The 25,280-nt window shown below is 46.6% G+C and overlaps 1 protein-coding gene across 2 annotated transcripts in view; it reads right to left on the reverse strand.

The window, feature by feature from the left end:
- Positions 1-22,463: 22,463 nt before the first annotated feature.
- Positions 22,464-25,280, reverse strand: part of Clic4 (chloride intracellular channel 4) — a 59,200-nt gene continuing 56,383 nt past the window's right edge. For both annotated transcript variants that reach the window (XM_033767374.1, XM_010633656.1), the window contains exons 5-6: positions 24,946-25,127; positions 22,464-24,072 (exon numbers count right to left, since the gene is read on the reverse strand). In XM_033767374.1, the coding sequence (XP_033623265.1) occupies positions 23,908-24,072; positions 24,946-25,127 (347 nt within the window). In that variant the 3' untranslated portion in view covers positions 22,464-23,907. The remainder of the gene's footprint in view (positions 24,073-24,945; positions 25,128-25,280) is intronic.

Here is a 25,280-nt window from a genome sequence, read left to right on the forward strand (position 1 = left end):
AGCTTTGGGCAGCTCAGCAGGTGCCAGTACCCCTGTGGTTAGGGGGTGTGGGGCCCAACAAGCCCACTTTGGGGGCTACCACGTAAGCATGCAGGCCCAAGGACATCTGTGCGATGGTGTTCGCCACAGCCTCGCTGAAAGCAAAATGGTAAAGAAGTAGTGTATGTCAGCCAGCACATGGTCGGCAGGAAGCATGGCATGGCTATTCCCTGGACCTACCGGGGCGGGCAGACTGATAAGGCCTGCTCTGCACTCCTGGGCCTGTTTCCATGGAGACCATACACCCAAAAGAAAAGAAAATGCCTCGAGGTGGCCAGGGTCAGGGTCGGACCAAGGGTCTCAGCAGAAACAGATGCAACTTTTGGCATAAGCCTTTTATACTATTTGCGTGGTGCCACGGGCTCAGTGATGTTCCAGGAGTTAATAAAGTTGCTTTAATACTTAATTAAAATAAAAATCAAAATTTTAAAAATACTGAAAGCCTTCAGAAATAAAGGTCAGGCATGATGGTGCACACCTGTAGTCCAAGCTGATCAGGAGGCTGAGGCAGCAGCATTGTGAGTCCAAAGCCAGCCTGGGCAATTTAGATTCTGTCTCAAAAATAGAAAGGGCTGGGCCCGGGGTGGTGGTGCACACCTGTAATCAGCACTCTGGAGGCCGAGGCAGGAGGATTGCTGAGTTCAAGACATGCCTGGGCTACATAGTGAGTTCCAGGTCAGTCCAGTCTCAACTACAGAGTGAGACCCTGTCTCAAAAAAGAAAAAAAAAGAAAGGGCTGGCGATGCAGTTGAGTGGTAGAGAGCTTGCCTAGCATGTTGAGGCCCTGGGTTCAATTCCTAATGCTGTAAAGAAGAAAGAAAAAGAAAGAAAGAATGAATAAGGTAAGTTACATGTGCTGACCTAGTCGGTGTAAGGCCCAGCAGAGCCCCACTGGGAAGGGAAGGAAGGGGAAGTGGGGAAGGGAGGGAGGAAGGAAGTAAAAAGAAAGAGAAAAGGGAGACAGGGATTTAGCTCAGCCTCCTAAGCACAAGGACCCGAGTTCAATTCCTGGTATGAGAGAGAGAGAGAGAGAGAGAGAGAGAGAGAGAGAGAGAGAGAACTAACTCCCGTACTTGTTCTTGGCTGGGGGTCTCTACAGTGCTGGTACGTGGATGGTGCATCCTGGCCCTCTGGCTAAGCGAAGAAGGGCACAGCCCAGGCCCCCACCTGCATGTTTCACAAAGCTGTGCCTCTGCTTGTGGGACGCCCAGAGTCAGGGGGCATCCGGAAATCACCCGCACAGATGAGAGAGTTGGGAGGCGGGAGGTAAGGGGGGCCCAGAGCACCATGGGGAAAGTGGCTGGAGGGACCAGAGGGGAGACCCCAGCGATCACAGGTGGACGAAATGTGATGTGCTCCCCACTGTTCCAGGAGAAAGGACCGGAGCCTGCAGGAGGAGCTCTCCGAGTACGAAGCAGAGTAGGGAGCAAGAGCCCCGTCACCAGCGGAGGTCACTGGATGCTGCCTGCAGAGATCCCATAGAAGCCTCTTAGTCATAGAGCACAGGGATGGGTTCTCTGATCTCTAAGGTCCCTTCCACCCTGAGCATCTCTGGCTCTGACCAAAAGACCCCGGATAGGGACAGTAACGGCCCCCGGGTGCCGAGTCCTCACCGTGGGCTGAGTGGTTTTACAGGCACCGAGCCCACAGCGGCACCAGGCTGAGCAGCCGCGGCCCCGCAAGTTACAGGTTAAGAGGCTCGGGGTGAGAGGCGCCCTCCAGGGCCGTGGCTGGTGAGAATCACGCTCCCCAAAGGCCCTCAGCCGCCCCTGCTGGGGTTTAGAGGCCTCCGGGCTTCCCGTGCGGGGCTCACATGAGAGTGGGATCTGGGGTCCGGGAGGCTCTGCCCTCACAGCGGATGCAACTTAATGGATTATCTCAGGCGTGGCTCTGCATCAGAAGTTGGCTCTGTTGGACACACTCGATGCCGGCAGCCGTGCTGGGATGCAAGATTCCCTGTGTCCTGGGTCCTCTGAGTGCCACCTGCCCCCACCACACCTTCAGCTGTGATGCCCTGGATGGCAGCCGACCTGCAGGGGCCTCCTGTGACACGGAGCTGAGCCGGCCCGGTCCGCAGATGCCTGTGACGGTGCGGGCTTTGCTGTTGGGGCAGAGGCAGGACCCAGGGGCGCAGTTGCTGTTTGTTTGGAACTTACTGTCCCCGGGTGTGGCCAGTCCAAGAGGTCCGTGGCTGCCCTGTTTGTTCACCCTCCCAGGAAGGCCCGGGCTGTTTGCTGCCACATCTCAGACCCCTGTTTCCCTACACCATGAGCAAGGCCTGCAACAGGAAGCAGCTCCCGAAGGGATTCTGTGACCAGGACGGGAGGGCTGGGAGGGCCCATCTGAACGGCCTTCTGGACCGGTCCCAGGCGCCTCTCAGCAGGAGGGCTGCAGGCCGCAGGTGAGGATTCTGGCACTGAGTGCTAAGGCTCAGTCAGTCACAGGCCTCGTCCAGACGCCTGCCCTTGGCTCACCTGTCCTAGCTGAGGTGGCAGAGGCTCAGAGAGGTTGAGGAAGCTGCCCGACATTCTACAGCCAGGAGAATCCACAGACTGGAAGTGCGGGGTAGCCCTGGAGAATGACAAACTGGGAAGACACAGCCAGTGGATGAAGCAGGCCTTGGAGTTTCTGAGGGTGGGAGACCCTAGGCCACCCAGACCAAACCTGCCTCTGCCAGGGGAGCTCTTTGAGTCCCTCCTGAAACGGGTTTTCAGGTCTCTGGCGTGGCCATCTCAGCCCCCTCTGGGCCAGGCCACAGCATCCCACCCTGTTGCTTCCGTCTGCTCTTCTCACTCCCACCCTGTCCTGCCCCTGGATCCTGTGCTCATCCTGCTCTTGAGACACAGGCATAGCCGGGAGCCCCTCACCCTGCCCTGCCTCCAGCTTCCCCTTCTGACCCCTTCCCCGGGGTCCAGCCTCAACCTTAGTGCGTCCCCTGCAGGGTGTCACACAGCTGACCACTCGGCCTGCGGCCCGAGGCCCACTCACCCCTCAGAGGGGCCCCGAGGTCGGCTCCCCCACCCCGCCCCATCCGTTCCTTGTGGAGCACCCTGCCGTCTGGGGGTGACTGGCTCCACACACTGGGCAGTGCCACCCCACCGCAGACCTCTCCTGTGTGCCGCTGGGTCCCCAGGCCCTAGAGCAGGGCTTGGTGCAAAGGTGGGTTCACTCCACACAGTGGCTGCCAGAACTTGAGCAAGCAGCACCTTAGTTTACACGGTGTTTTCATGGCCGAACACTCCTGCAGGGCGGGCGGTTCCTCACCCCCTTTCAGGGGTGAGCAAATTGAGGTCCAGAGGTGAAGGGCTTTGCCCGAAAGTGGCAGACTGGGATTCTGGCCCAGGTCTTCCTGAACCCAAGCCCTTTGTGTTGCGAGTGCTGTCCCTGGTGACATGCTCCGCCAGCCCCCCATGTGAGGGGGCTGCTCTGAATCCCTGTCCTGCTGCCCGGGTGTGGCTGTGACCAGTGTCCACTGAGGGACGAACACATGACTCCCAGCTGGGGTGGGCAGAACCTGTGTCCACTTTTCTGCATGGGCCCGGGCCAGTCACTTCCCCTCCCTGGGCGCAACCATGTTTCCAGCTGTGACAGAGCAAGAATTCAAGAAATGGAGTCTATTATTCATCTTATTTTATTTATACGCGATATTAAATTGTCATCAGTACGAAAGCAGACCCTCAGTACATTCTGGTAACAAGAAATTTAAACCGGGAAATAAAGCAAATTTGGCAAATAAAGCTCACCATCCATCGCCAGGCAAGAGTTGGTTGGGTTAGAGATTGCCTGGCCTTTTTATCCCACCTGGAGAGAACAAGACAGAAAGATTAGAGGCATTGTCATCTTGTCACTTGGTCCTAACCTCAGAGGCGTCTCCTCACCTTATCTTTGTGTAGTGTTTCCCTTCTGCCATCTACCTCTGTGTGTGCGTGCGTGTGCACGTGACTGAAGAGGGAATAGGGTGTTTGCACTGGGCTACAGCCTCCTTCTTTTTTATTTTTGTTTATTTGATTATTTATTTATTTTGAGGTGGGTTTCCTGCTAAGTTGCTAAGTTTCCCAGGCTGGATTCAAACCTGCGCTCCTCCTGCCTCAGCTTCCCAGAGTGCTGTGGTTACCGGCCTGTGTCCCCACACCTGGCTCCACTTCTGCTTTGACTTTCCTGAGATGTGCACTGGGCAGGTGACACCCCATTTTGCAAAGTTCCAAAACGTACAAGATTAGGGCAGGGCCGGGACAAAGGACCTTCACTTCTGTGCTGTTTGTAGTTCAGAGTCAAATGGTGTGCTCGCGTCGGCAGCACATATACTGAAAAAGTAGTTTAGAGTCGAACATACATTTCTTTTGTTACTAAAATGAAATAAAAAACCAAAGCAGTAGGAGGCCCCAGACAGAGGTAATGCCAGGTGAGGGAGGAGCTGGGTGGCAGCAGGGCCCCGGCCTCACCTGGTTGAGAGGCTCAGCTGGGGTCTCAGAAGCCGGGGACCCCAGGTGCCTGGCTCCTAGGCACAGGGAGACAGTAAAACGGGAAGCCTGGAACTGTCAGCAGCGCTCAGACCCCATTAAAAAGGTCCCCAATCCCGAAGGTCATTTCCTCCTGCACAGTGCATGTATTTATTTTATAGATCTGGCCAAACACAGCAGAGAAACCCAGGCTGGAGAGCAGGGGGGCCAGGAAAGCAAAGGAAAAGAACAACAGTGTGAAGTAGTGTTTTACGAGCAGCATTAAATCCCGACACACAACGAACCCGTGGCGCTAACCAGGACGACTCCGGAAAGTCTAGGGAAGGGAGGTGGGGTCGCCGTGGGTGCAGCGCGTGTGGGCTTGCGCACACAGGCACACGCACACCCACGTGCACAGAGAAGATGGGGGAAGAGCACACAACCTGCAGGCTGGGCCTCTCCGCCGTCCAGGAGGGGCCGTGCACAACCTGGAGGGTGCTCAGCTGCGCCCCAGGAGTCCACTTCCTTGTCCCTGCTGTCCCGTCCTCGGGGCCTGCGAGTTGGGCCTGACACAGGACGTGGCCACACTCAGCATGCTCACACACAGGGACTCACGCTCGGCACTCTCCTCCACATGCACACACTGTTGCACACTCACACACCCCCACTGTAGTGCCTTTCCCTCTGGGGGACATCGAGACCCACCATCTGGAGGTTGCTTGTGACCCTCCTTCTTTGATCCAGGACAGCTATGCCTCACCCCCCGGGGCTCGAAGGGGACTCCCCATTCCCAGGGGACCTGGCAAGTCTCACCCAGCCGTACCGGGAGCAGTCACTTCTCTTGGCCTCCATTACCAGTGGGGGCCCTGGCGGGGCTGTGTGAGGGGTGGAGAAGGAAAAAAGGGCTAAGCAAGTGGGAGCCAGAGTAGTTGAGGAGGGAGAGTGTCCAGCTAGTATGCCAGTCACCAGCCCTCTTCCAAAAGGGAAGGAAAACAAAAAGGCAAACAGGACCCCTGCGGCTGGGGTCGGTATCCATGCTGACCCTGACAGAGGAAACTGTGGGTTTGGGGAGCAGGAGAAGATTCAGGCATTCAGGGAGGACACCCAGTGTGCACTTGACCATGTGTGGAAGCTGTGCCTCAGGCTTCAACTCAGCACACGAGGGACCCCTGGGAGCCTCAGTTCCCCTCAGGCTCTGGGAACCCCCTGCCCACACTGTCCTCCCTTCTGCCACCCTCCCCTTGAAGACACTGCCATGCACCTCTGTGGGTGGCAGCAGCCAAGAATTCCTCCCTGTGAAACAAGCCAGAAGAACTCACCACCTAAGTGTCTTTTTGGGCTGCTGCCTAATCCCCACTAAGCCCGGCCTGGCTTCTCTGCGGCCTAGGTGTACAAAAACATCAGCTAACCTGGGGGTCCCTGTGCTCTGAGGAAAAGGGAGGCTGGAGAGTGCAGCTTGGAAATGACCGACATCTCCACCCTCCCTCTTGTCTAACGCAGCCATGGCGCCTCCTGGTGAGCGAGAGTGGATGCCAGGTTCTACCCCAGAGACAGCCCGTCCTGGGCCGCAGCGCCGTGAGCCGGACCTGGGGCAGGTCTGCAGTAATTGTCCACCATCCAGAGGCTGGGCCGGTTCAGACGGTGTGAGGCCTGCTGTTCTCAGGACCTGACACTCGCCAGGTTCACCTGCTCCTTAGGGATGTGAGCCTCAGTGTCGGCCCCCAGGACCACAGCCCCAGGATGGCCAGGTGGCTGCCAGAGCCCCATCCGACCTTGCCCTCCTCCCTACCAACTGCACTCTGGTCTGCAGCCTGAGGGAGGGCAAGAGATGATCTGGGTGTGCATGGTCCAAGACAGAGTCCCCAGTGCCTTCCTGATCCCTCTGCACCCCTCATGGCCCAATTTCTGCCCTTAGGGACTTAAAGGTCAGAAAATGATCACTGACAGAGCCTGCGACTGAGCCTGGATTTCCACACGTTTTGCTTTCTGGTGGTTCTATGTGAGGCAGCTCCCTCTCATTGTCCGGGCTGGCCTGGGACTCACAGCCCTCCCACCTCTGCCTCCTAGGTGCCCCTGGGGTCTCACTCTGGGATGTCAGGATTTCCACCTCAGAATCCCCACACCCTGGCCTGAGTCAGATTCCTAGGCCCCCTAACCTTTGCCGTGTGGGACATATTTCTTCAGACAAATCCAAAGAGCCCACAGACCTGTGATGGAGCCCTCATGAGCCATGTACCCTTCAGAAACTAGTTGAACCTCTCTGAGCCAGTGGGCACATACCAAACCAAAAACAAGGATATTACTGATATCTATTCTTTTTTCTTTTTTTTTTCTTTTTTTTTTTTTTTTTTTTGAGACAGGGTCTCACTATGTAGTTGAGACTGACTTGGAACTCACTATGTAGCCAGGCTGGTCTCGAACTCACAGCAATTCTCCTGCCTCAGCCTCCCCGAGTGCTGGGATTACAGGCGTGCACCACCACGCCCGGCCTAATATCTATTCTGTAGGGATGTGAAGACAAAAATTAAGTAGCTCAGCTCAGGGTGTGATACAGATTAAATGCTCCATAAAGGCCCGGTGTTGTATAGCTGTTGCTGATAGAAAGAGCTCAGTGGTACCTGTTGCCTGTGCTTTCAGGTAAGAAGCTTTCTCTGCCCCACCTGACTGATCATATTACCGCTGCTAATCAGGATCGCCACATATGGTTGCACAGCATGTGCACTGCACAAAGTGCTGACACTGGGTTTGGCCAGATACTGTCACCTGACCCCAGTCTCAGCCACCCTCCCTGTTCTCTGAGTTTTAAAGTTATGTATAATATGTATAAAGTTAGGGCCAGGGATTTAGCTCAGTGGTTCCAGTGCCTGCTTTGCAAGCGCGGGGACCTGGCATGGAACTCAGGCGATCTTCCTGCCTCAGCCTCCCGAGTGCTGGGATTATGGATGTGCACCACCACACTTGACCAGTGTGGGTTTCCAGAGAATGACCTGGAAGGTCATCCGCTGAACAGCTCACAGTGCCTTCTTTCAGAGATTAGCTGGGGCAGGGAAAATGTTTCTGGAATCTGTACATTCTAGAAGTATAAATCTCAGTATACAGTGCTGGTATCTGAAACCAGATATTATCTGACTCCAGTTTAGAGATGAGTAAGGCCCAGAACAGCTAAGTGTCTTGCCTGGGACCTCACAGCCCATGAGCAGCAGCACTGTGATTTCACCCTGGCCATCTCTCTTTAGGAGGCTAAAGCAACTTTATCCCACTGTCTCTCAGCCTTACATGCACTGTTTTTGTTTTGGTTTGGTTTTTTGTTTTTGTTTTTGTTTTGTTTTGTTTTGTTTTTTTGAGTACCAGGGATCGAACTCGGGACCCTGCGCTCACAAGGCAGGTGGTGGATCCACGGAGCTAAATGCCTGGCCCCCTCATTCATTGTTGATTTGACCCTCACTACAAATCTCTTGGGGCCCCTTGGCTCCCTCAGGCACTCACAGACGCACGCAATGGTCTGGGTCTAGAATGTTCCCCAAGGGCCTATGTGTTAAAGGACTGGCCCCAGCTTGGTGTTATTGGGAAGTGGGAAATCTTCAGGATTTGGGGCCTAGCAAGGAGCTGTAGGTATTGGTGGTGCCCTCAAAGGGGATGGTGGGACCCCAGTCTCTCCTGTTTCTTGTTTACAATGCAGCTATGAGGTAAAAGGTTTTGTCCTGTGTGGTCACCACGATGTGCCCCCTCAGCACTGGCCCAAAGGCAACATGACCGATTTACCAAAACTGTGAGCCAAGATAAACCTTTTGTCTCTAGCAGTTGCTTCTCTCAGGTGTCTGTCATGCTGAGAGAAAGCTAACTAACACAGCATTGAGAAGGCTGACAGGAAATGATTCAGACTCTGAACCAAGTGAAGATGGCTGCCCTCTTCTCTTCTCGGATGGAGAAATAAAGACTCACATACCCATAGATCCTGCATGCTACAAAGCACTTTCCCTGTCACAGACACCTCTGGTGCTACACAAGTTTGGACCCAGATATTAATGAGCTGCTCATTAAAACATGAGGAACTGAGCATCAGAGATAAGCAGGGCCTGGGTCAGTATGAGGAGCCGGCCAGTCCCCGAGGCAGGGGCTTTGTGGAGGATTAGGAGAAAGACAGTCCTATCCCCCGAGGGCTTCCAGTCTTGCCCTTCACAGGTAGTGAGGATGGAGCCTTGAAACCCTTTCTACTTCCACACACACAGCCAAAGCAGAGTCTGCTCTGGGACACCCACCCTGCCGGGCTGGGCTAACTCCAGTGCCCACTCATCCCAGCACCACCGGGGCCTAGACAGATCTGTCATGCCACCCTGAGGCCACACCTTAGAACTCCGAAAATAAGAAGCAGCCCAACAACCCTGGAAGCGACACACCCGCGTGTGAACAGTGGCAGACTTGGGGCGTGAAATTGCAGGTCATTTTTATTTCCTTCTTTGTACTTTCCCACAGTTCCCAAATTTTTCTGTGGTCAACGCACATCACTGTTGTAAGTAAAAAAAAAATAGTGTGCTTTTTTTTTTTCCTACAAGAGAAACTAAGGACCTTTCATTGGTGGTTTTCCAGCCTATGAGTGTGAAGTGTGCCAACCTTGTTAGGCCAAGAAGGGGAAATGGGAACCAACCCTTTCTGGGTTCCTACCATGTGGTGGGTATGGTGCCAAGACCACTTCACCCATTAGCTCTTCAATTCTTCCAACTTCCCTGGAGTTTGGTGAGGACCAGTGGGGTGCAGATGGCAGAGCTAACACTGAAGCCAAGGTCATCTCGAGCAAAGGCCTGTCCTCTCTGTTTCCCCCTGCTGCCTCTCCACAAGGGGGCAGGAAATGCCACTTCAAAGCCTGTTTGGTTTGAAGATATACAGAGGCCCCACCATCCAGGGCCTCGTGGAGCCCCCGGCTCTTCACCACACAGGGGCTCTTCCAGGAGCGACAGTAGTGCAGCCCACAATGGTGACCGTTTGCTGTTTTCTTCAAGAGAGAGGATCACTTTCACGTTCTGTGTGCAATGTCTTGTCTGGTGACGTTAATGTCTAACAGAGTCAAAGATGAAGTGGACTTGGCCTTCCACTTGCTAGCCAGCATCACTAAAAATTGTTGCTATCTCACACCTGTGATCCCAGCACTCAGGAGGCTGAGACAGGAGGATCACTGAGAGTTCAAGCCCAGCCTGGGCTACATAGTGAGACCAGCCTGAACTACATAGCGAGAACTTGTCTCAAAAAACCAAAACAAACAAAAAGTTGTTACTATCTGTTTGGAAGCAGTTACCACAGCAGGTTGAGATCCTTTGACTCAGGTATTTTATTCACAGGGATGAATTTCTAAGAGCCACTTCAGAAACAGAAAGCAGTATGCAAAAAGATGTTCATGTCAATGTTAACTACAACAGCAGATAATTTACGGCCAACAGTGTCATGGGAGGTACTATACAGAGTGTTGTTGCTTTTTTTTTTTTTTTTTTTTAACAATGGATAAATAGTGGTACCCAACCTCTAAAAATTCCCCAGGTCTCCTGGCAGTCATACCTCATTCTGAGTGTGGCTCACTCGGTGACCAAGAGGAGATTATGGAAGTGACTGTGTGTGACTAGTAAGGAGAGGCCACAAAAAAATGTCGCTGCTGGGCGTGGTGGCACACGCCTGTAATCCCAGCACTCAGAAGTCTGAGGCAGGAGGATCGCTGTGTGAGTTCGAGACCAGCCTACATAGGGAGTTCCAGGTCAGTCTCAACTACATAGTGAGACCCTATCTCTCAAAAAAACAAAAACAAAAAAATCAAAAAACAAAAAGAAATATTGCCATTTCTTCCTTGGCTTCTGATCACTCCTTCTGGGAAAAGCCAACTATCATCAGGTCATGAAGAATGTCCAGCAGCATGGAGAGGAGTCCTGGGTGGAGAGTAGCAGTGGCTTCTGGCCAACGGCCATGCGAAGGTCCCATCTCGGAAACAAATGTGCTCAAACCTCCATTGGATGGTGGCATACAGGGGACAGACATGTACAGTAGATGGAAGTCACGTACACGGGAAACTGCACCCGTGAGAGAGAATGAACTGTTTGCCGCGTTCACAGTGCGAGCTTTCACGAACAACACGGGTAGCAAAGGAAGCAGATAGCAAAGAGGACGTGATTTATGAACACAGTATGGGTCAAAAATGTCCCCCAAAAGGCTCACACGTTCAGAGGGGGGATTCTTGGAAGGTGATTAGGTCCTGAAGGCACTGAGGTGCCAGAGCTGAGGCCTGGCTGCAGGAAGTGCGTCACGGAGGCGTGACCCGGAAGTGTATGTTCTCGTCCCCAGCCACTTTTCCTTGCTTCAGCTCTTCCTTCCTCTCTGCTTCCTGGCTGCCCTGAGGTGAGTGGCTCTCCACCACCGCAAACTTCCACCGTGATGTTTCTGCCTCGGAGCCAGCTGACCGCGGACTGGAACTGTAAATTGTGTGTCAGGTATTTTGTCCCAGTGACAGAAATGTGACTGATACTATGTCGGAAATAGTCAAAATGAAACTGTCGTTAGAAGACCTTTGGTGACCTTTGCAGTGGGAGATGAGCAGCGGGACAGGTCAGGAGGGCACCCGGGGACTGGTGATGTCCTCTTTCTTGATCAGGGGGCTGTGCTTAGTTAGCAAAAACTCACATCACACATGAACGGTTTCTGTACGGGATCCGAACAGGCTATCACAGGGCTGGGGATTTAGCTCAGGGCTTCCGCCACCTGCCTTGCCAGCACAAGGTCCTGAGTTTGATCCCTGGTACCACAAAGACAAAAATTGCCTCTAGTTGAGGATTAACTCCTATAGGCTATCACTTATTGTAATTAAAAACATTTTAGGTCCGGGATGTAGCTCAGCGGAGCAGCACCTACTCAGCAAGCACGAGGCCCTGGGTTCGATTCCCGGTACCAAATAGAAAAGTGAAAAACAAACACTTTAAATATTTAAATATCGTTCATTCCAATAAAAACTTGCAATTTACAAGTGCTTTCAATTGGTTGTTTTGCCCTCACTGTATAAAGTTGAGACGCACATGATGAGGCTCTGGTCAAGGAAGACAGCAGATGCTCCCGAAAGACCATACAAATGATTTGTGGTCCCATAAACCACACACACACAGAAGGCAGGGTGGAAAAAAACAGCACAATTGTGTTGGGAGACAGGGATGCTGGGTAGTTTTTAAATATTCAAATATATCATTTCAGAATGTATTATACTATCCTGTCAAGGAGAATGAAAAAAGGGCCAAGAAGGTACAATCCATTGCCGCAGGGTGTCCAACTAGAAAGTAAAATACAGTCCTCGAAGGAGTAAGCTTTTTATTCACTAAAACTTTGGCCACCCAGAATGCCTCTTTCTCAGAGATTTTACAAATCCTTCACGTGTGGTTTCTCTCGCAGCATCTGTTACTGAAACTACCATTTTCATTAAGGCAGAAAAGCAGAGGTCTGCTTGCAAGGTTCATGGTCCCACAGGCATGGAGGGAAACCATGCCAAGCGGGGGAGAAGGTGTTGGTGACAGGGTGAGCAAACAGAGCCGAAAGTATCAATTTGCTGAGAAGGAAGGAAGAAATTTGAGGTCCTGGAGGGCCCTTCCTGGTATGGATAGGACAGGCTCAGAGCAGAATCTCGGGCCTCAAAGCCCCACGCAGTTGCACGTGTGAGGCTGGAACCTTGGATTTGCCACTGCAGCTTTGCAGAGTTGGGTCTGCATTGCTCTTGGAAGCAGTCACACAACCCAACATCCAGGTAGCATGGGGAGGCGCCAGGTCTGTTTGGAGCCCGTCCATATGCCATCTCCTTGTGCAAAATCTCCAGTAGCCCTCTATGCTGTGATTCCACAGCACAGCCATAATTGGGGTCCCCAGTGCACCCCAAGTTAGCCCAACCCACTGTGCTCCTGGGGGCCACCCGTGGCCTCTGGACCAAGTCCCCATCATGTCCTTCACCTGGGAACTCCCTTCCTCAACTGATCTCCACGTGGCATGGGGTCTTCTAAACTTCATAACTGGCAGAAACCACAAAGGAAATGCTTGACAGATCCGTGCCACATAAAAATAAGAAGTCCTGGTATGATTAAAACGCACAGGCAAGACGAAAAGGCAAACAACTGGGAACATGTTTGCAGCAGATCCCATAAACAGATGGTTAGAATCCTTAGGTTGTAAAGAGCCTATGTGAATCAGCAAACAGAGTCAAAGATGCCCATGGATAAAAGGGCAAAGGACACTGAAAATAAAAAGCAAGTATAGATAGCTGAGACGAGGGACGTAGCTCAGTAGAAACAGCACCGAGCTGTGCTGTGAGCATTCATGAGGCCCTGGCTGGGATCCAAGCACCACAAAAGAGAAGAAGAAAAAAACATTATGGCCAATAAACACTTGAGGAGAGGGGAGAAGGCTCAGTTTCTCTAAGAGCCACAGAAGCGAAATGAAAGAACACGAAGTTAGTTGGTAAAGCTCCTCCTCTCTGCTAGGTGAAGCACAGAAAGATGGCATTGGTTTGGGCACCAGGAATATAAACTGTGGAATGTTTCCTCAAGCCACTGGGCCATATTGATCAAAGGCCTTTTAAAAAGTTCCAGGTTTTTTTTTTTTTTTTTTTTTTTTGGTCCACTTTTAAAAACCGTTTCCAAAGAAACTTTCCGGGAGATAATTTGGTGATATTTATCAATCTCCTTAACATGTCTATACATTGCTGGAGTATTTCCTCTGAAATTTAGATGTAAAATACAGCTAGAGATGTATGTAGAGTGATGCCGACAGGGGCTGGGCATGGCGGCGCACACCTGTAATCCCAGAACTCAGGAGGCTGAGACAAGAGGATTGCCATGAGTTCAAAGCCAGCCTGGGCTACATAGGGAGATAGGCTTGCCGAGATCAAGAGCTCCAGGTGATGTGGGAAAGTACTGTGGAATATAGAACATTTGTAATAGAACGTGAACTCCAAGTCGTAAAGAAAAAACACCTACCCAGTAGGCTGGAAAATACACACATAAATAGGTTGCCTTTGGGGCACATTTGCATAGATGCTCATTTACTCTCTCCTGTACTTTCCAAACTTTCTATGATGAGCAGAATTACATTAATAATCATTGACTTAGTTCAAACCCTGTTTAAAAGGGAACTCTCCCTGGCACCCTCTTGATTTTTCCAGTGAAAATTTCCTTTTATGAATCTGCACAAAGAGGGTTTGATAAATATTTGTGAGAAAATGAACAAACAATACTTTAAGTCTCTTGTGAATTGGCTCTCACCTTCTGCACTTACAGCTTTTTATTTGTGTTTGTATCTTCTCCCCTGTGATACTGGAAGCTCTGTTTGTTCATATCTAGCCAGTGCCTGGCACCCAGATAACAGTGGGGTTTGTTTACTTATTTGTAGAAAACATCTCACCACATAGCCCAGGATGGTCTCGAACTCACAGCGATCCTCCTGGCTCAGCCTCCCGAGTGTTGGGATTACAGGTGTGCGCCACCACGCCCAATGAAAGGTAATTTTAGAACACTGCAAAACTTCTCTTTTGAAAACAGAGCTATTGATAATCAAATCAATACCATGTGCCAGTGACTAGGTCTCCACTTCATTTACAGTTATGTATGTGTTACTTACAGTTACTTACATGTCCCGATCAAAATAAATACATAATGAGTAACGTTGAGATTCTGGCAAAGGCTTTAGGATTCTGAAAAGGGTCTGTAGAAATTAGGAGCAATTCTTTACAGTAAACCATTTAAGAGAACTAGGTGGAATTTTTTTTTAAGTGTTTCCACTTAGGGGAAGGGGGAGGAAGAGGGCCTGGACTGTTCTTCTGCTCCTTCCTTGGCTGTGAAGTCTCTGCTCAGCCAGGGCAGGCAGATTGTGCCATCCTACAGTGACCTCTGCAGTCAGCAGGAGTTGAAAGACGCCTCTGGGGTGGAGGGAGAGGCTCATGTCCGTGTCCTCTCAGCTCCCACAGACCCTTTCACCAAACCCGACTCCACTCTAGGGCCCAGAAAGTGTAGCCCAAGGCACTTGGCTCTGGTATTAGAACCGCTCAGTTCTCCTGCACCTCAACCCAACTCACAGACTTCCTGCTAGAAAAGCCCACTTGGGCGTCTCCTGACACGCGGCTGGTGGGCCAAAAAGCCGCCCCTCCCGTGTTCCCATGAAAGCCCCTCCCAGCATGAGGGAGATGACAGCACCCAGACCACAGGGGGCAGGGGTATGGAGGCCGGCTGATATCCCCTGGCTTCTGGCTATGTGACACTGGAGAATTAACCTCTTTACACATCAGTAACCCCTACATTTTAAAGATGGTGTCATGATCATCCTTTCTTCCAAAGATTGTGGAGACTGTTAAAAGACTTGAAACTTTTTAAAAAGAGCACATTAGCTGACACATAACATTTAATGAAAAGAATTTACTCTTATTTGACAGAAAACCAGAGTAAGACAGCATGGAATCAGAAATGTGTTCATGGTGTTTTCTTTTTTCACCTCAAATGATGCCCAAGGCCACCTCTTTCAAGGAACACCACTTGTGGCAACAAGTCTATCTCTTCGGAGTCTGCGGACTGGACATTCCTGGAACCGAAGACCCTTTCCTTAGAGACAAGGTCCCCACACCTCTCTTCGAGCGTGGCCTCTCGGGTGCCCGACCTGCCTGTCCCAGCGGCACCTGCTGTTTCTCCCACATGACCCGCTCTGCGTCTGCGTGGTCCACCCGTGTGCCTCAGACAGCAGCGACACCTGCACCTGGCACAACGGTGGAACCCCGGTCACCAGGGCGTTTGGGGGCCTCCAAGGGAGGCTGGGGGTGCGCGAGGTTCTCAGGACTAACCACAGTAGAACCCCTGGCCCTGCCTCGACCCAACTGCCACCCGAACCGCGGCTGTGCAGAAGTGCGAAGGGTCTGGGGCTGGTGGAGCAAAAACCCGAGACAACCAGACCTCAGTCGCAGTGCCGCCCCCATCACCCCTCCAAGGGCTCAAGTGTGTGTGGGGGATGTCTGCTGGGCAGGGGGTGAGATTAGTGGCTGCGCCCCGAGAACGTCCGTTCGACACAGGAAGGAGGGAAGGAGGCCGGAGGTGCCTTCACAACACGCAGCAGCCCTGACAGATCTGATAAAGAGGAAGGAAGCCAGCGAGGCTGATCGCAGCTGACAGCTCCCCAAACTGCCGAGGGCCTGCAGCTGGCCCAGGCCTGTTTGCAGAAGTGGCGCGTAAAGGAGGGGAACCCGCGCCCCCTGCCGGTCCTGTTGGAACCGCTCCCATCTGATGACAGATGAGCAGGCTTGGGGATACAGGGCCTGTCTGAGCCTGGGGCCTCTACCTTCTGCCTGGTGTGGAAGACCTGCCTCGGAGAACAATTACTGAGTTTTCATTTAATTCCACTATGGCCAGAGACCATACTTTTGATTTTATTTCTCTGAAATTTGCAGAGGACTGTATTACAGGCCAGCATGTGGTCTACTTTGCTCAAAGTTCCCTGCATACTGGAAAAGAATGTTCTGCAGTTGTTGAAGATAGTATTCCCTGTATATCAATTAGGTCAAATTGGTTGCTCTTGTCTAAATTTATTATTCTTCAATGGGCTTGTGTTGTATGGTTTCTGTCATTTTTTGCTTATTCTATGAGCTACCAAGAGAGCTATACTTGAAATCTCCAATTATGATAGATTTGTCTATTTTTCCTTTTAGCCTGCCCAACTTTCATTTTATGTATTTAAAGCTGTTACTGGGTACAACCAACATTTAAGAGTTGTATTTTCTTAGTTAAAAAAAACTTTATTATAAAAGGACATGATTCATACTCTGGATTATAAATCTCGAATAACACTTCTTGCCTCAAAGCCTAGTTATAGTTACATCTTATTTGCTGTTATGACCGTAGCCTTTAATTTCAGTACATCCTCACATTTAGTCTCAGAATAGCATATACACTTCAATTTTTTTTTATTGTTTGACACTTTACTCATATCTTTTAGCCCACTTTCATTTAATATAATAATGATACTGGGTTATGGTTAACCTTTTGCTATTTTTACAGTTTATCTCTTTAGTCCTCAATCTTCTTTCTTTGGATTAGCTATTTTTTTAAAATTTATTTCTTCTATGAATCTTAGATTTTAAATTATTTGTTCTCATGATTATCTTAGCAGTAATCCTAGATGTTACAATATGGACTCATGATTTGTTAATCATTTTCTTAAATTAGTACTTTCACAACTTCCCAAATATAGTAAGGATCTTACAAGTATATCCACCATGGTTGTTATTATATATTTTGGAAAAATATATATCTCACAAAAGTGCATGTCAAGATATAATTGTTTAGTCAGTATTCTGCTTGTCCATTGATCTCCATTCTTACTCTGGTTCTACTTTTCCATCTGGGATCTTTTAGACTGAAGGACTTTTTATAGCACAGGTCTGCTGATGCCAAACTCTCTCAGCTTTTGGCTGTCCAAACATGCCTTATTTTACCTTTCTTGAGAATATTTTTACTGAATATGTAATTTTAGATTGGTAGAATTTTTCCCCCAGCCATTGGTTTTACTGTGCCTCTCTGAAAAGTGTCATTTCTATCTTGCAAGGTTTTCTCTGTCTTTGGTCTTCAACAGTTTGCCTATGGTATCCTTAGATGGGTTGCTTTATTTAATTCTATGTGAAGTTCCCCAAGTTTTACAAATTTGTGTCTTTCATCAGATTTTTAAATTTCTCAGCCATTATTTTATCAAATGGCATCTCCCCCACTCCTTTCCTTCTGGGACTTCAGTATATAGTCAGATTGTCTTGCATGTCTTAAGCTTTGTTCTGGTTTTTGTTTTTGGTTTTGTTTTGCTTTTTTTTTTTTAATCCTGTTTGCTTCAGTTTGATAGTTTCTATTGATCTGTCTTGAAGTACTAATCTTGTCCTCTGCAGTCCATTGCGCCATTAAACCCATCCATTGAGTTACTTTCAAGTATCATTTTTACCCTTTTTAAGTACTGATGTATTATAAATTATAGGTGAAAAATGAAAATTTTAGTAAATTTATACATTGATCTACCAGCACAACTCACTTTTTTCAAGAATATATTTTAGAGGAATTCTGAACTCATTTCAAACACAAAATCCAAATACTGCCAACCAGCATGTCAATACATGATTTAAAACTTTAGCAAGGTAAATTGCCTCCTTGCGGTATTTTTTAATCATACAATAATAAACACAACACCCATTAGCAATCACTTCCTTTCTCTCCCTCTACCCACTAGCAACCATTAATCCGTTGTCTCTATAAAGATTTTCCCAGGCTGGGGATTTGGCTCAGTGGTTCCACCACCTTCCTCGCAAGTGCAAGGGCCCAAGTTTGATCTCCAGTACAAAAAAAAAAAAAAAAAAAAAAAAAAAAAAAAAAATCATGTCTATAAAGATTTCTGGACACTTTATATAAATGGAATCAGAGTATGTGACCCTCTATGTCTGGCTTCTCTGAGAATCTTCACGGGCCCTTACATGTTGTAGCATTCATCAGCATTTCTACATTTTATGGTTCAATAGTGTTTACTATGTAGATATACCACTTTTGTTTAACCATCAGATGGCCATTTTGGTTGTTTCAATTGTTTGGCTATTGTGAATGCTGCTGCTGTGAGCATCCAACTATGAAAGATGTACATGATTCACCATTCCAGTGTACAAACCTGGGAGTGCAGGTGCTGTTTCCTATGGTAGGCAGCTCTATGTTTTAAGTGTCTGAGGAACAGCCCAACTTTTCTCAAATGGCTGTGCATCGTTACAAGCGACGTATGGATTTCTAATTTCTCCACATCTTGCCAATTGCCAACCTTCTTGTTTATAGCCATCCTAGCAAGGGGTGTGGTTCAATCACCAGTACTGTCAAAAAAGACCACTGCTGGGCCAGGGATTTCGCTCAGTGGTTTCACCGCCTGACTCGCAAGCACAAGGATGAGTTCGATCCCCAGTACAAAAAAAAAAAGACCACTGCCATCCTAGTGGGGTGAAGTGACATCTCACTGTGGTTTTGATTCACATTTCCTTGAAGATTAATGTTAAATCTTTTCCTGTGTACTGTGGTGTGGGTACAGCTCCAGTATGTTCTCCAAGAGTTCTCGTGTGTTGAGTTCGGTCCTTGGTGGGGGCCATGTCAGAAGGCAGTAAAATCTGTAAGCAGTGGGCCCCAGTTCAGTCACAGAGGGTGCATCCCCTGAGGGGATTAACATAGTTCTCAGGGACCCGCGTTTGCTCCAGCAAGGTTGTTACAGAAGTTAGATAGGCCCCTCCTGCTGTGTCACCATATGATGTCTTCCACAACCACTCTGGCCACTGTGACCTGATCTGCCACAAGGGCCTCCCCTGAGCCAAACAGATGGCAGTGTCGTGCCCTTGGCCCTCTGAAACTGTATACTAAAGTTTTTCTCAGTAAAATACCCAGCTAAGAGTATTTTATTCAATGGACTAAATCAATGTGTTTATTGGGCATTTGTACATCTTCTTTGGAGTTTAGATTCTGTCCATCTTTTAATTGGGGTGTCTTTTCCTACTGAGGTGTAAGGATTCTTCAGATACTCTGGATGCTAAGACCCTTACCTACAATCCATTTTCAGAACGATCCTATCACCCCAAGAAGATCCCTCTAGCCTTTTGGCAGTCAATTCCCACTCTAAAACCTAGTACTAGGCAATCACTAAAATGCTATGTGCTCCCTTCCCTTTAATAAAAACTTGTCAGTATTGTGAGGTTAGGGGGAGTTTACTTTGCCTTTCAGAAACCCTAGGCTTACTTTCTAGCATGTCATGCACAGCTCTAAAGTTCAGCCAATTGTCCTGGAAGAGAGCCAGTCATATATGTGGTCTCAGCTTTCCAATGTGCCTCTATGACCAAAAGCCTTATGATTTCCTTTTCTCCATGGAGCCCCTCCTACATGGGCCAAACTCAACAAATATGCACAGGGGACAAACCAACCAACCACCAGTTCACCTCAGTTGAAATTCTAATCTATGTAGTCTTTGTTGCTTGCATGATGTACTGGTGTTTGAAGTATTATTTTGGTATTTTACTCGTTTTCAACTTTTTTTCTGGTGTTCAGAGTATTGAATTCTTGTGACCTACCATAGCCTACCAATTATTAAGTTTTCAATGCCTTGACCTAGTGTCAGTTGTCCCTTTAACCTACTCCCAGATATATTTTGGCTATTTAGACAGAACTCTTCATGTTAATTTTTGAAACTGTTTATCTAGTTTTCAAAAGTCTTTTGAGATTTTGTTGGAAAATTGTAAATGGTTTGGACTCCATATGGGGACCCCCCCTAGTCCCTGCCTCCCTTTGCTCCCCAGCCACCATGAAATGAGGTGTCATCTGCCACACGTTCTGCATGGTGCTGTCACCCAAAGGCTGTCGTAGACACAAAGCAACAGGACCACACCCTAGGTGGTTTGTCACAGTGACAGAAAGCAACACAAAAATACTGTGCACTAAACTTTTAAATTGAGACAATTAAAATGCTTATGCTTTTGAGTCTCTGTAACTGGTATGCCTATCTTTTGAGCAGATTTGTTAGGCTTTTCAATAGCTTCCTCCATAAAGGAACTATTTTATTTTGGTCAGATTTGATCCTAAATACCTTCTTAGGATCTTTCAAACCTTTTAGAGCACTTTTTTCAGAATAGGTAATATACTCACAAATTTCTAAAAGCCCAAAAAGGTACAAGTTGACAATTTCCCATTTTTCTCTCAGATTTCCTTCAGAAGAATCCATGTTACCAGTTTCTTTAACTTTTAATGTGGCTGGTATTAGTATACGTTAGTTACACTGACATTTGTCCCTCAGTGTTATATTCTCAGTATCTCTTAGGCTTCTACCAGATTCTATTAGATTGCACACGCGCGCACGCACACCTGCAGAAAGTAGTCGCTCTGTCATCTCCCTCCCATTCACCACTCCTCTGCTGTGTCACTGGATAGGATGTCTCTAAACAAAGTGACTGTGAAAATCAGCTGGGAACTAGCGTGGTGGAGGAAAACTGTTTCACTCCTGACTTTAATTAGAAGGCTTCCATCTCATGCTTTTATGTGGCATCTGCTGTAGTTCTTGGTGGAAGTTTTTAATGAGTTAAAAAATATTGGTCTTATCTAAGAGTGAACGTCATTTTGCCACATTATTCTCTGTACCTATTTCCCTTTCCTTCTATTACACATGTTGAAGTGCATGCAAGTAGTTTCAAAGCATTTTTATCCACGTTGACACTTGTTTTCATGAGAAAAAAAAGAGACTTCTTTATGATAGTGAAAATATACTTTATTTTTAATATAATAGCTGCCAGCAATATACTGGTGTTGATGTTCCAGAGAGAAAAGAAAATACAAGCATTCTGATAAGCTTTCATTTGCCTTTTCATGAAATTCTAAAGAAAAAACTCCAATTCTGTTCAACATTATGGCTTGGAGTTGAAGCTTTTGTCTGTGACAAAAATATAATTTTGGTTACCCCAACCTTGGTAATTTGTGAAGAGTGGAACTTTTAATAGCCTACAAATAAGATGAATGCTTCCCTCTCTTTGAATTAAACATTGATTATAATCAGTGTAAGAAACTGGTGAATCAATTAGCTTGACAAAATGTGTATCAAAATGTTCATGAAAAAATAATTTCCTCTCATTTTTACTTTGTAGATATTTCCTTAATGGGATTTTTAAATGCACAGAAATAAAAGCTATCTACATGCAATTCTGGAGAGATTCAAAACTCTACAGAAGTAAAAATGCCTAAATTCTAGAACTGATCTACTTGTAAGACTAAATGTCAGAAATCTCTTAATTGTATATATGTTGCTCTAGGATTTAAAGTTGTGAAGCCAAAATTACCCAGAAATAAAATCTTACTTGACATCTTACTGAAAATCTGCATCTAAATAAAATAAAGGAGTTGATAATATTGACTGAAAGAGACTTTCCCAACAGTTAATAAGAAAACTTTTCCGTATACTTGGAAAATAGCGAGACTTTCTACTCAGACTCCAATCTTCTCAATGAAGTGCAACAAAACTCAATTAAAGGAAGAGGGAAATGATTCCTTAGTTGCAGAAATAAAATTAAGATGATTTCCACATGTCAACATATATACTACATGAATTGCCATGGAAACTTCATAGACCAAACTCTCAGGATTTTAAACCATGATCTTTCTATCAACATATGAAGTGCAAGACCTTTCTTTTTACTAACTTTTGTCCATTTACTCATGTCAACTTTCTTTGACTAACTTCAACAGTAAAATAAAATCCATTTTTCCTCAGAGAAAAAGTTAATTTTGCTTTTGTTAAAATCATAGACTTGCCTTCCTTGGACACCTAGTAAGACAGCCAAGTGTAATCAATGAACCGATAAAAACAACAAAGAAAGTAAATATATAAAGGGAACATATTTCACAATTGAGTTTCCAAATGTTGTTCATCACTCCACTTTGAGGAATGCAGTAGCTCATTCTGCCAGGGGCCTCTCCTCCGCACCCCTTGGCTCAGCATCCACACCCTCTGTCAAACCTTTCTCAAGCTGAGAGCTTCGTGGCCAGGCTCAATGCCACCTGCAGGCCAACATGCTGCTACTTCAAAAGCAGATGAAGATGCTGGGCTGGGCTGTGGCGGAAGCCGCTGGGACACTTCCACCCACTGAAGTTACTACAGTGTAACTTCTTGATGGATTTTCAGGAACCAGATAAAGCTTCATCCAATATTTAATTACAAAAGGATGGAGCTCAAACTTTTATAAGCAGTACAGAGTACTAAGAAAAGCAAGGCAGAGGAATCTCCCTGAGCCAAACGGATACAATGTGGAGATTTTCTTCTCTTTCTGCAGTAAGCTAACTACTGACAGGTTTAAAAACGTAGTATGCTTATAAAAGTTGAGCTGCTTACATAAGGCCAGTGCTTACTAAATGTTAGCATGCTACAGGGGACAATGGTACAAAATCTGAAAGCAATATACTTTTAAAAAGTTTATGAGAAACAGCACTTCTTAGACAAGTTAGGTATAAAAATTAACAAAAACATATTATAGTCACAGCCATAGTCTTTGGAGTAGTACTTAGAAAGTCTGTTTTGTTGAAGCAGAAGAAAGAGACGGAGGGGGAGGGAGGAGAAAACAATACAGAGCAAACTTTTGTTCTACTTTTACCAAGTTCACTCTCCTTTGTTAGAGCATAAATAACTTCTAGTTTAGGACTTTAATTTAAAAGTGAAACAAACAACAACAACAAAAAACACAATACTATTCCTCAGTGTTGTTGCAGAAAAATTTAACTCCAGGGGTGCAGCGATTGAAGTGAGGCAAAACAGCTACCATTTAGTCCAAACACTGTGAACAATCCTCTATGCAAAGTCCAACAGTAATGGAGGTGAAAAGAGAATGTTTTACCATTTTTAATATAGGATGGATAATGCATTCTTGATTATCTACATTAAATATGCTTTAGAAATAAATTTCACATGATACTCTGACAAACCCATCCTACATTCCTTAGGTTAATTTCTTTAAGAATTAAATTTTACATTGTTAATCACCATACTGCTATAACTAAGTCAATGAAATACCAATTTATGTAGTGTTGCTCAAAAGATCTACAAACAGCAAGGTCTATTGTTACCTACAATGGAGCTTCTTAAAACAAGGCAGGCAATAATGTTCCAAATGAATGGCACTGGGCAAAATACATAACAACACATTCAGACAGATATCAGATGCCCGTGGGTTTCTCCTACAAAGATCAAATGCTTGTGATCTTGAGAATACCATTCCCGCCTCTTAACTTTTAGCTTCCACACAGTGTCAGATGTTATAATTCATATGCAGGATACATGGTTTTAGGTAAATTTTAAAATCTTCCTACAAAGAAAATAACAATCTGTAGTGACTCTCTTCTCTGGTGATATTTTTAATACATATCCAGGACAGACTACAGTGAAACACAGCATTTCTGATACAGTAGCAATCCTTTCACATGCTCCTATGAAATACAAAATTTTTTAAAAAAAATACATAAATATTCCTTGCATTATGCATTGCACACCAGTTTGGGGCTGACTGATGTTACAGCTACTATTTTAATAGTTGAACACTGCACCACCTATACACAGAGCATGGACACAATGGTGAGGGCTGTAGAGTGCCTCGTGTGTGAAGAGCTTGTGACGGAGTGTCTCCAAACTGAAGGAGAGGCGGCTATGGACAGGGAGGTAGGCAGGGTGAAAGGATTTTAAAATAATACTGCTTAGGAGTGTGTATTTTAAGATAAGTACTATCTATCCTTGGTCCTAATCTTGAGTAACTGCAGGTTCATGCAAAATACATTTCTACTTCATAGGAGGAGGAGTAGTCTGTTAGGAAAAGCATATTCTTAAGGGAAGATTTGAAGGTATCTCTCCTGCAAGTGCTATTTTACTTGGTAAGTCTTTTGGCGACATCACTGTATGCTATTTCAACCTCCTTATCACTGGGACAGGTATTGGTGAACTCATCCCTACTATAAGCATTAGTTAAGTATCTCCAGATGCCAGTCATTCCCTTTGGAATATCGAAGTTTCGGTATTTCTTGGCCACCACCTGAAATACAAAGATCAAAAGTTACCATTTATTTTCCATGTCTCATAAACTAGAAGTGTGATTCAGTGAATCTTTGCTAACTGCTTCTAAAAACTAATTAGACTTCTAAATAATTATTAGAACCACAAATCAAAAATGTGAGTGACTACATAGGTCTGATTCAGACACCCAGAGACAGAGAGACAGTGTATTCACTGTATAAATGCATGTAAGACACACACTACTTTACACCTCTGTTTTTCTTCCCTTAGATCTTTACTGAACAACTAGTGCTTATTACTATCCTATTTAGAACAGTGTCTCATGGGGCTGAGGATTTTAGCTCAGTGGCATTACAGCTGCCTTGCAAGTACAACGTCCTGAGTTCAAGCCCTGGTGCCGCCCCCTGTCCCCCCCAAAACTGTCTCCATAATAAATACTCAATGTTTTTGTCTTAAATAGAAAAGGCCAGGTAATTACAGAATGACTATAAAATTCAGAGTAGCAAACTCCAGAATTATCTATTATATCTGAGTTTTTATTCAATTACAGAAAAAGTAAAATAACATTCTCCTTTTTCTTTTTGAGACAGTCTCACTATGTAACCCAGGCTGGTTTCAAACTGAAGGCAATCCTCCTGCCTCAGCCTGCCAAGTCTTGCAACTACAGGTGTGCACCACCACGCCTGGCTCTTTCTCATATGCCTCAATTTTAAGACATAATTTTTCATTAATTCACTCTAGGGTGTTTCAACTATGCCTAATGAGCATTATGTTACACTAATTGGGAGTTCCTAACAGAAGATCAGAGAAGTTTTAAGCACACAGGGAATACTACCTCAGCAAACATAACATTATGTCTAAGAGCAGCTGACACCACCTTTGAAAGACCTACCTTGACAATGTGCAGTTTGGGCAGCAGGTTGCAATCAGCTAATGTCATTTCATTGCCATCCAGAAATTTACGTGTAGAAAATTTAATGTCCTCCATGCTGTTCTCATCAATTTCATCCGGTAAGGGAGAATTCAAATACTCATCCAGTTTCTGCAGTGTTTTCAAAAGACCCCTCTCCAGGGCTGGAAAAAAAAATGGGAACACAGTAAGAAACAAACAAACAAGACTATCCAAGACCTGAAGCAGAAGCGTTACACTTTCCGTTAAAACCTATGCATCTACAAGGACCCAAGTTTGATCCCCGGTACCACAAAAAAAAAAAAAAAAAAAAACCC

The sequence above is a fragment of the Fukomys damarensis genome, unplaced genomic scaffold (genome assembly GCF_012274545.1).
Source record: "Fukomys damarensis isolate Sample0158 unplaced genomic scaffold, DMR_v1.0_HiC HiC_scaffold_23, whole genome shotgun sequence".
NCBI classification, from domain to species: Eukaryota; Metazoa; Chordata; class Mammalia; order Rodentia; family Bathyergidae; genus Fukomys; species Fukomys damarensis.